This window comes from Pecten maximus, chromosome 9, assembly GCF_902652985.1.
Source record: "Pecten maximus chromosome 9, xPecMax1.1, whole genome shotgun sequence".
Lineage (NCBI taxonomy): Eukaryota > Metazoa > Mollusca > Bivalvia > Pectinida > Pectinidae > Pecten > Pecten maximus.
Window position 1 is genome coordinate 40,257,958 of NC_047023.1, and position 12,697 is coordinate 40,270,654.

Genomic DNA, 12,697 nt, shown 5'->3' on the forward strand with positions numbered 1-12,697 from the left:
TAAATTGAGAGACGTTATATGGACGCTAACGCGCTTTCTAACGCTTTTGTCTAGCTCGTACCACAAGTTTACAATTGCGGACACATCTGGACTGTATGTTGACCAATCAAGAACTGGAACGTTTTTTGAGCCTGAAGGTCCCGGCAAACCCTAGCAACATTGAGTCTCGCGTAGTCCTGCTGCAGCGTTATACACCGCTTTTCGTTACGCAAGCATTAGAATATCGCTCCCCACGACGTCGATATTGACAGGTTGACCTTTAAAGCGTAAGTCGAGACTCGTCATAGAACAACACGCTTCTCAAATTGGCCAAACGAAACGGATTATATCCATGTGCAAGCAGCAATTGCATTCCACGTTGACTCTGCGTAACTGGCGGACCAACAAAGATACGTCGTACCCTCCAATGAAACATCTGCAACCGATTTCGAACAACTGTCGGACACACTGGCCGACCTTGAGTGCCGACGATTTGACGTGCCGTCGCCGTCGCGGTCTGAAATCGGTGCGGGAGACGTATGCCTCTATCCTTGACGTCGCGACGTAATGCGCGGGTGTCCGCTATACTGGGACAGGCTCCCAATCTCCCTGTAGCTCTGAGACGACCAACTAAACGGGATAATGTTGTATCATGTATACCATGTTGCTGGGCTTCATGACGTTGCGAATGCCCCTACATTATCAGAGCAAAGGCTCTACTTCTATAGACTCTACTCTATCGCGGCATCTCGCTTTACAATCGCTTCGAAAAGAAATGAGTAATTGATCCGACTATTCCAATGATCGATTTGTAATGATTTACCAGCACATATTGTGCAAGAGTACCCTGCATGCACGATTTCTTAAAAATCTGCTTCAAACATGCAGCATCGAGCGGGGTCCCGGTCGACTCAAGTTAAACTGAAGGACATTTTCATTGTGCACGGAGGTAGCTCAGTGTGAAACGAATTTCAACTACATGTCTAAGTGTTTAAAAGTTATATTAGAAAAACCGAAATTGCCTTTCTCTGCAGCTAGTAATGTAACAAGGAATTCCTGATGCTTCAGTATTTTCACTACTCACAAAAGAGATCTTTCTATCATACACATAAAATAACACCAAAACCGCCAAGGAGACTCAGGTAAACATTTTCCAGGATAATTTTGCAGGAAAAGGCCATGACTTTAATGTGAAAATCCAGATGCCGTTGTCTTTTCAGATTTTTTAACCTGTGAAAAGTGATGTTTCCCTCTGCCTTCTAATTGTATAATTGTTATAACAGTAATATAGTTCTAAGGTAAGGGGTATTCTTATAAAAGTTTTATATTTGTACTTGTATGAAGAATTGTGTTGATATCATTACTTGTATTTCGTAATGCAGTATGCCACAAGTATTGGTTTTCAGTGAACAGGGTCTCCGTTTCCATTAGGGATTTCAAACTATATTCGTGGCATGTTGTATCTACCGAATTATCATCTTGGTCTTCTTCAAAGGAATATGGTATAACTCTGGGAATCCCCTCCAGGTCATTGCTCCAATAGCTTGATTTCCATCGTAAATCGCGTATCGTCCATTCAGATGACTTGTGTAGCAGCTCACGTACCACCAACCACTAAGCCACAGCTTGGCGCAGTTCATATTATTATTATCATTGTCCCTGTCGTACGTAGTGAAGGCGTGTCCGTTATGGACGCCCATGGCATCAACTAGACAGTAATAAAATGCATAGTTAACCACAAATATATACAAATGAATCAAACCTAAATCCAAGAATCTTTGTACAACTTCTTTTAATTAATAAAAGACGATACAAGTACCTGTAGTTATATATTAGATGTATTGACAGACAAGGCGAGTACCTATTGTTATATGTTGGATGTATTGACAGACGAGGCGAGGACCTATGGTTATATATTGGGTGTATTAACAGACATGGCGAGTGTCCCCTGTGGCTATATATTGGGTGTATTGACCGACGAGGCGAGTACCTGTGGTTATATATTGTGTATATTGACAGACGAGGCGAGTACCTGTGGTTATATATTGGGTGTATTGACCGACGAGGCGAGTACCTGTGGTTATATATTGGGTGTATTGACCGACGAGGCGAGTACCTGTGGTTGTAGTTGTTGTTAAAGATGCCACATGTCCCTTTACGTGAGAGATATGGACTGTTGTCGCAGATAGTAGCATCACAAGATTTAGAGAAATGCAGGTAAATAAAGGCCATGGAGAAGTTTATCGTCGATATCAATCTATATTCTATTTCCTTATGCGATATGAACTCAGATGCTTTTTAACATGACTAGTGGCTCCGTCGTCACCATCCCTACTCTCATCTTAGATTGTGGTATAACCTGGAGTTGACCTAGATTTGTAATTCAGATGTTGTCAATGACACAAAAGACGTTTAATCAATCGAAGCACCTGACATTTTTCTCCCTGTGTTTTTTTTCATGGTTCTCTACGCTGATCTATATGTTTGTTTATTTTCTCTTGTTAAATCATTTTTGAATTTCGTCGGTTTATATCGATCTTTTGTGTCTGAGTGAAGCATATCAGCGTACTATATAAAAACCAAATGACGCACATAGTATTAGTTGTTATATGTTTACAAAATACAGTAAACAAATATAAAGAGTAGGTCAATTACTTTCAGTTTGTTTTAACATGTGATGGCACACATATGAATGACAATGTACATATATGATCGGCCGCCTGAGGAGACAACGTAATTTTCATTGATATCAGTACATTTAAGTACCATACCTTTTGAACTAATAATAAAACAACTAAGGTGATAACTTACAGGAAACGTTCCCGGAGAATCCTTGTACAAGAAGTTTGTAGTTCTGATCCTCACCGGCTACCTGGAATGTCGAGTACTGGGCATATCCTCTTGTCCCGTCCCAGGCCTCTAGTTCCACTCGGAGGATCCTCGGGGTGGTAGTCAGCAAATGAAGGTTGTCATTGCCTTTGATGGAAAAAAGAAGAAGATAAAGACAGGACTAGTTACACATCGACCATTCGTAACTATTCATGGATATTTTTATATACAACACTGATATGTATAACCAAAGGATTGCAGACTTCTAGTCATCGATGAAATTACGATTAATTAATAAATATACTTTGGAATATTTTGGTGTCGCCAACATTTTGCGTATTTTGCTCAAAATATGGTGGTTAAATATTGGTGCGTCAGATTTTGGCATTTACCATCATGTGTGTTGAATTTTGGCACTTACCTGTAGTTATGTAATTGATATATTGGTTCATTACGCTACGAAAGACTACAAATTTAGAAGCCATGTCGCGTGGACACGTCCACCCAGGGACGATTCGATCACCTACCTGAAATATAGCCTTTGTTTGAATAGACATTCTCTGAAAACATATCAGTATAAGCCTTTTGTATTTCGTCTCACTTGGTTGCACAGGAAAACATGCTGTCTTTGCTTTGTAAGTTACGCAAGTTAATCGATCGATCGAGACGCGACTTGTCCTTGAACAAAGCTAATATAACAATCAATATGAAAACAACATGAATGAAATTTATGACACATTAGATTAAAACATTCCTTTATTGACGCGATTTTATCAAAAAATATTCCAACAAACATCAATACAGATCGCGGAAGCTAGTAATGGGTACGTAGTAAATGAACGAAAAGACGGTTACTATAATCCGGATATTGTTCCAGTGTTGTTGTTTTTTCGTGAAATTTTGATGTGTTTAAGTTTGGCTCATTCACCCCAGGCGCCAAATAAACCAAAATATAACTACATCCAAAATATCCCAAAGTACGGTTGGTGACATGTAAGAATGGTTTGAGGCACATAAACTTCATCACAGAATATCAATATCTAGAGGAAAAGATCGTGAATAAAGACAGAATTCTGATGGCGCCGGTCTTCGTGGCTGATGCCAGTTAACATAACATCATACATGATATAGAATTGCTACCAGAAAAATATTTTGAAATACATGTAACTGTGTGGTATAATCACAACATATATTTTGTTTTCCTAAAAAGATGAAAATAGTACCCTTCAAGCGTAAACAACCGCCAATAGATCAGAGCGATGTACAGTTACCCAAACAATGTCCTATTTCCTCCCAACATCCTTCATCTTCTGTCTTGTTTATCTCATTTGCATCCTCTGATCTATATTTACATCAAGTCAATCCTTTTTCCCCGTAGGAGAACATTCGTATATTAATGCCTTTCACGCGTCACTAAAATCTACTCCATTCTCTCCAAAATAGGTAAAGATACTTTTGTGGGTAGGGCTACCACGGGCATGTTTAAACAAAGCTGCATTCATTTCATTTTTTATGACAAAATGAATAAATAAATCCATAAATTATCCGTGAAAAGAGACCCAAATCATTAAACCATTGCAAATCGTTAAAGAAAACTGCTGATAAATCACTGCTGTATGCTGAAAATGCCATCGAATATAATAAAAATAAAAATTAGATACTCTTAATTTTCTTAATTTCTAGTAACATCATTTATATATGTCAAAGTACATCCATAAATGTTTGTTTGTTTTTTTATTTCTAGCAGTAATCGGTTGGATTCTTTTCCATGGGATTAGCATAAAAAGTGTACGAGTTATTCTCCTTTGTACTATGTTCAGGGTAGTACTAGATTTCTATACTGTCCTCTAAATAAGTTTAAGGACGGCCTCACATGTGTTCGAGATGTATGCATGTTTGTGTGTGTGGGTGTTGGTGTTTTCTGAGGCTGCAGTTAATATGTTTGTGTCTGTCACCTTATCATGCCGAAGACACCCAGTAGGATACCAACCCGGCCACATTTTACTGACAACGGGTTATGTCACTCCAAAGATGCCAAGCGCGAAGCACGGCTTGCAAATACCATTATTATACACTCTGATATGTATTGGCCTGGGGACAAAACCGAAAGCCTTCCTCACAGGGGCAAATCTCAACTTAAAAGTGAGACAGCGTCAATGGAGACATTAGGAGGGATGAAATTGGTTTAAAGAAGAGAAAAAAATGATATCCCAAATTTAGACGCCTCTAACGATCATGCAATTTAGGCAACAGGTACAATTTTAAAGCCCTACCTGTAAGGCAGTCCGAAGTAGAACAAAACAAAAATAACTCTTCTTTTTTATCCTTTTTATACCTTCCAAAATGCATGTAGTTAATATAATTTAATTTCAAAGCGCAAATGAGGCAGCAGTATGAACAACTTGTAGCAAATTAAATTGCAATTCACCTGATATCTCGTTTAAGTATCTCGCTACTAAATGGTGTACACTCTAAACTTATGTAATGCCGATCTGTGTTGATCTCTACACGATTGGTGGTATTGACCGATTTAATCTGTTTGCAGTCAACACACTTTCACAACGGTTCGACCAGATAGGTCTTCAATGAAATATTAAATATATTAAATTAAATATAATTTAAGTTTTTTAAAATCTATTCATATACATGTATATGTTCTTCAGAAGCTATGTGTGGCCAACCTGTAAAACCACGAAAAGGAATTTTCACTCTTGTCCGATACAGTCTTACCTAGAAATCTAGAAATCCCGATAAGGTCAAATATAAACGGACTTACCAATCCAGAAATTCCCCAGTAGATCCCCGAAACCGTTCTTGTAGTCTGTCCAGTTCTGATAGAAATCGACATCTTCACTTGTTCGTCTCTGTATCACCTGTGTAATTTTTTTATCATTGCTTCACTATTTCAATACAACTATTGTATAGAAGAATATTCAACGCTGTTTTATATATTTGTGTAAATTCCTATAAATTCTTAAGTACAATTTACAACACATAAATTGACGACTTACTGTGCTGATATCAAAGAACACTTGCACTTTTACACATTCAAAAGGTGCATGGTTCAAAATGGACTGGTGATAGGGTGTTCATATTCCGTATACTAGTGAGTTACAGTATAAATAGAAATACGAAGAGGAAATCCTTATTAAATGCCACCATGTGTCGCCTACATAGACTACAGAATATATATGTACATATTGTCATGTATTCAACATAGCAGAACTACGACAGGAAATTCAAACTCAAATCCTTAACCAACAACACATAGTACATATGATACATTGTACTAATAATTAGATACAGTGTATATGTACCGTTATAGTAACACAATGATGAAGGAAACACTTTTATAACCTGTGCCCTGACCGGGCCTCGAACTCACGATCTGCTACGCCTAATTGCCTTGTCATGAATACCCACATCAACATGTAAACAAAAATTGAACCAGAACACACTAAAGGTCATTTTATGTAAATGAAGATATTACAACAGATATTCTACGCACAATACCTGAGGTTAGCACTAAATGTTATCAAGGTTATATATTCATTCACTACATTATAGAGGAGTTTGAAGTATTCATACTTACATACCATGGTCCATCAGCCGTGTCCCTATCACAGAACAAATTGACACGTTTGCCTTCAGTTATGATTTCACGGACACCGGATGAAGATTTGACGTCAGAGCAATCGCCTACCGCTGAAATGTTATATTGTTTGTGAAAATTATTAGTTTAGTGACATCAGAAGTATTCGAATTTAGTCAATTGACTCTTCGTTGTTCAGGAAAGTATTGTCTATGACACGAAATCTCATTTTCAAAGGATTCTTAAGCGTCTTGGCTCTGCGAAATGACACATACCAAACACATGAACTTACCTTACCGCAATTTCGTTTGTTTTTCCCGCTCCGTCAAAAAGAAAATGGTTTCATAATTTAGAATTTGCTAATAGCCCGCTCCGTTGCATCGCCCGCGGGCTATCTATTGCGTTATGAAGTACGTGTTCACTATCAATGAAAACCCTCACTCTGTGTTGAGCTCGTAAAGGTTATTGCATGGCGTTTGAGTAATAAGGGACTTATCAAACCCGAGTGAAGCGGGGGTGTAATAAGTCCCGAGTGATGCAAAATTATGCAATAACTGACTTACTGCATACTTCTCGCCTCAAACAAACAGAAATAGTGGATCAATTCCAATACCGGTACACTTCTCATCTTTATTGTTTAATGTAAAATTTACCTGTTTGAATATTTGTCAATTCCAGGGAATTTTGGCTCAATACTAACAACACAGTCTGAAAGGTGTAGTACATCCTAATGGACACAATGATGTTTTCATATAGAGTGAATTGCTGTCTTTAGTGTTATTAAAACATGAAATATAACGAGATGTTTGGGAACATTGTAATGTATGAAAGTTTACTAATCGTGATCATTTGCCCAGAAACGTAAGGAGTCTTTCAGTCTGTTGAACAATTAGAACAAACTACGGGAAACAACCTGTTCAGAAGCTTTAGAGAGGCAGAAAAAAACTAATTTTTAGTTTATTCTTCAAGATACAAAGGTACATGGTATTCAAATAATTACCATTCGTAACGGAGTTATCAATCCGAAAGGAACTCATGTAGATACGTATCTTACAAAAAATAAGTGTAAATTGGTATAGGGAAACGGCTCCTGAATATTAACTTTTTTTTCGGTAAATATTTATATATATGTGTTTTTTTAACCAAGAAATTACAAATCTATATTATTTTGAAAATTTGAAATATGTCATACAAGTTTATACCTCCATGTTTGTTGCCTTCATCATTACTTAACCTGGTACTTATTATTATTTCTAATTTTCATTTTCATTTTTCTGAAATTTAAATGTGTTAATCACAGATTTATGATATTTATATTTCCACTGGTTTTGCTAATTTTTGATTATCTCCCCTTTCTTACAGCATTTGTTATCACAGTGCGCTGCCCACACACCTTTCATTGTCACCTAAACCTGATTGGCGATAGAAGGGGACTATATTTGCAGTGGTTGTGGTAATAAGTGGTTTATTGCCAACACTTTTCCATTGTGAGAGGTAGGAAGTATGCAGTTGAGACCTGTATTGCCTTAACAAGTGTTAATAAGCGTGTTTCTAGATTTACGTGTGAGCTGTTTTTACTGGATATGTCCACGCACAGGTAAATGTGTGATTCATATTTCGGACATAAACAGTAATGTCGGTACCTGATAATACACAAGGAAAACTAAAAAAAATCAACTTACATTTGACAATTATCGTATAGTTTGTATAGTGTTTTGGGAAACACTTTGTCAGATAGCCCGCGTCATCAGATAGCACGAAGAAGGCATCTTTTATATGTTTTTAATCATATAGCCCGAGGGCAATGCACAAAAACATTTGTATGTTGATGAGCTTATAAAACAGGTAAATAAAAACCTTTCGAACTCCTTCAGGTTCACCTTAAGGTATATTGACGGTGTGCTGTTTTAAAATAGCAAAACTGTTAAGCTGTATTATACGCATGACGACTTCAATTTACCATTTGTGAGTTTTCCGTTTCCATCACTTACCTTTGGTGTGTCAATATTCAAGGGTTCTAGTTATTATGGTTTAACTGACATATGTCGTCTATTGACAGAGACATTAATAGCACAAGAATGGTGAAGGTTTTGAGTAGGTTGATGTGGGTTGATAGGTTGAGGAAGACCATGAGAAAGTGCTATGGTCGACATCATGAACTCAAATATTCTATTCCTTGTGCGATATGAAGTCAGACGTGTATGATACTTGTTACTGTTCGCACTCGTTTGACGCTACCAAACCTAGAGAAACAATTTCGTTAACTAAGTGATCACGAGTTAACAATCAACTCGTGATATATTGACGGTAAGTGCCCAAAAATATAAAACAAACGGTGTGGTTTCCAGCAATGTTAATTTCCAAAAGGCGTCGGCCTAAAGATTGTTTTACACTTAAAGAACCACTCACAAACATTACTTTGTGCCATCAAAGCTGGTCTCGTTTGCTAAACAATTAGTCCAAGTTAATCGATGATGCACTTCCCTAATTAATTAATTACGTAACTAAGTCATTAACCTTAGTACGCAGATTGTCACAAGAGACATAAAATGAACAGTTTATTCTAATGTAAAGGAAACTTTGAACCATAAAGTTAATACCAAAATACTAAGACAGCTAGTATACTGCCGTCATTTTTTTGTGAACATAACAACTTAACAATTTGTGCAAAGTGTTTTTTGGCTATGATTTGTGTAACCCAAATGACTTGTTGAACGATAGAGGGCATAACAGACCACCTGTTGCACTCAAATTCTTAACATATACATGTGCCTTTCCTAATATGAAAACCCCGTATCACACATACAAGTAATCCCGTCATATGGAGGACAAGTCTTCACATGACCATCGCTGTTAATTATAATTCCGATGGATTCTTTCAACATCTATTACAATACCGTCCTCACAATGACAGATAGGCGTGTGGGTACGGGGTGCCTTGGATGTGAGCATCTTACAAGAGGTAATATTCTGGAGCACAACACAGTGCTCTACGAAGCATTTTGGCAAGCAGGCGGCTGTCATAATTGACGGTACATTTAAGCATTACACTGTCTTTTTATGGATTATATGGTCTATATAGATGCCAGAGCTTTGCAGACAATCTTCATAATGCGCGCTAGCGCATTATGAAATGATTGTCTGCAAAGCTCTGGCATCTATATAGACCATATAATCCATAAAAAGACAGTTTAATGCTTATATTTACGTTTTCTATATTAGTTTCTTTTTGATTTCAACTTTAATTTTCATTATAATTTAAAATCTGACTTTTACCGACGTTTCCATTGTCAGAGGTCAACAAATTGAACAGCCTATTGTGATTCACGTGCTGATTGGCAAAAAAAAAAATTAAAAAAATAGTGCGTGGAAATAATTAAAAAAAATACTGAAAACATCATCAGATATTTTAATAACAATATTAATAATAGTGGTAGTCAGTATTTCAGAATATACGGATGAATTATTCAGTTTGTTAACGATTTCGGATTTAAAAAAAAAAATTACCATCCGGAACAATTATGCGGATGGAAATTTCACCCGTCACCACGCGCACGCAACGGCTGACAGCATTGACAGAGTTTAGCTATGAAAGTTGAATGTGCAGTGGGAGAAAGTGGAATTCGCCAAAAAATATCAGGTGTAAACATGTTCTTTGATTGCATGGAAACAGCATTACAGTTTATAGTAGCTACAACAGCACCGGTGTCAGGGATACGACCAATGAGAGAAGTGACAGTGGCCGAGGGAGTTAGACGAGCTTCAGCGACAACGTTGCTTGTGACGGGTACCATGGCTGTTTCAAGTTTAGGATGCGTTAGACACGATGATGCACCACTTGATGCTTTCTTTTGTGAAGAAGAAGCTGTTCTATTGTATGACCGGAGAGAAGCCTCGTTCTTATGATTTGATATAAACATGATGTGTCGGGTTTCAAAATTTTTGTCATTCAAACACTGGGTGGCGGTGGCGCGCAAACAATGTGGTGTGTAATGATTTTCCACTCTGGCCCCGATCAAATATCTTTTATTAAATCTTGTTTTATTCCATTTTCGTGATTGTTAACCATTCTTACCTTTATTTTCGTTTTACATTTTAAGAATTTGTTTTCTGGTCTCTTACTCTATCCGATAGCATGATGAGCAATGATAAGATGTCATTTGTTTATATTGGTTGCAAGTAGTTCCGGGGGATCCGGTCGCGTATGAATAACACCTGAATGCACGATTTGGGTGTCAGTTATGCATAGAATGGTGTCACGCTTTGGGTGTCAGTTATACTCTCATAGACTGCAAATTTGTTTAGTTTGTTTATATCATGGCTTTGCCATCCAAATGTAAATATATATCTTTATTTCTAAGAGGTCTAATCACAAACTCCAGAGGATATCCTACTATGGCCAGAAGAAGCGGAACTGTTTGAAGTTAATGAGCAAAAAAATTGACTTTAAAAATATATATCATATTCGGTTTTCTTATTCTTTTTAATATTTTGGTATTCAGTTTATTGTTCAACGCCCCTATTTCGGTAACCTAAAATAGTTTCTGTTTTGTGACATCTACGTTCTTAGTTTAGTAATTTTGCTACAAAATTAGTTAATAACGCAGGAACATGATCGATTAATCTTTGCAAAATATAAAGCCGAGGAAACAAACTTTGATGGCAAAAAGCAGTGTATCGGTAAGATGTCTTTAATGTTACAAATATTCTTTAGGCCGACCCCTAAAATTATCATTGCTGGACATCTCACCTTTGTATTTAAATAAAGAAGCTACACTAATATTTAAACATGTCTATATATCGCCCGCGATGGATTATACATCAGCTTTGTAGGGTAAATAATGTAAGACGTATACCAATAACCTAACAAATTTGCAGAAACAAGCTTTTTGAATTATTTTATAGTTACCAACCCAAACACCTTCAAGGGCACTTTTTAAATAACTTAATATTTTACCTTTGCGAAATGCGAGAAAGAATTATCCATTAGTTTCAGTTATGAATTACAGTACTACCACAATGTAACACATCTTAACAACGGCAGTCATTTTTCTGTATAAAGCAATGACATATCTAAATTGTAACATTGTTTTTACAAGTGTATGTCGTTGTGCCTTATTCGTTGGATTCTTCATTGTGTATATAGAGACAATTCGTCTATGATGACATTTGATCGAATGTTTATATCATTATGTATTATCATTGGCTTTTAACAATGAATTTATGTACTTGTTAGTTCGTTGTTTTGGGAGGGTCACGTGGAAGGTTATAATATACTAAATATAACTCTCCTTAATTAAAGACTTATTATTACTGTTCATTTGCTGCGCCAGTCAGAAGTCGGTTGTTCAATATGGACAATGACGTGAATCATGAATTGAAAATGGCGCAAAACCATTTCCTTCTTCATGTTTTTACTTCAAAACATGTCCAAAAGTAAGACGTGCAATAACAAAAATGTGTTTTTGATTCTAATGACATTTCACGAAATTTATCTAGCTGTTTTGACTGGAAAACTCAAACCTAGGACCTCTGAAATTTCGATGACATTATTGTTTATATAATGACATCATAATCGATTTCTGACTGGCTATGTTAAACGCTCTGTGGCTTATTAAACAAGTAGCAATTGCAAAACCATCGAACAGATATATAACAAACCGATCGTAGGAGAAATAATGTCCCAGACATCAGTTTGTTAGTATCCGTATTTGTAACAAAAGAAACACTTACTCTTTGAGAAGTACATTTTTGGTGTCGATACGTCAACATCCTCTTCAACAATTAATCGGGAGTAAGTGTCACACGTTTGGTCGGCCGCTGAGTACGAGAAAGAGAGGCACTCCTCACTTTTGCAATTCTTTGCACAAATAGCATGGTTTGGGATTTCAGTATTGGAACTGAGTGTATAAAAACTGTGGTTTACTGGGTCTACACGCAGTACTCTGTTGAACTGGTAACGCTTGGGCTTAACTGTTGCCTCTATTGCTATGACAACTAAAACCAGGCATAAGATTTTCATTTTCACTGCTAACACTGCTGAAACAGAGTACCTGTCATCACATTATATACACCAACACAGCCTGTCAAAGTCGTGTTGGCATTAATAAAATATTCTTATCAGGTTGAAGATGCGATTGGCTATTTACCTCTTAAACATGGTCACAGAGTGTGAACAAGTTGATCGATCATGTTTGGAAGACCGTAACTGGTGCTTGCCGTATTACTTACTACCACATACAGTTGCGTCACCATCCGAAGGTATACAACATATCACTGTGTGTATTGATTGTTATC

At 36.8% G+C, this 12,697-nt stretch overlaps 1 protein-coding gene across 1 annotated transcript in view; it reads right to left on the reverse strand.

The window, feature by feature from the left end:
* Positions 1 to 468: 468 nt before the first annotated feature.
* Positions 469 to 12,697, reverse strand: part of LOC117334013 (ficolin-3-like) — a 175,673-nt gene continuing 163,444 nt past the window's right edge. The window contains exons 4-5 of the mRNA XM_033893432.1: positions 2,791 to 2,955; positions 469 to 1,687 (exon numbers count right to left, since the gene is read on the reverse strand). Of these exons, the coding sequence (XP_033749323.1) occupies positions 1,443 to 1,687; positions 2,791 to 2,955 (410 nt within the window). The 3' untranslated portion in view covers positions 469 to 1,442. The remainder of the gene's footprint in view (positions 1,688 to 2,790; positions 2,956 to 12,697) is intronic.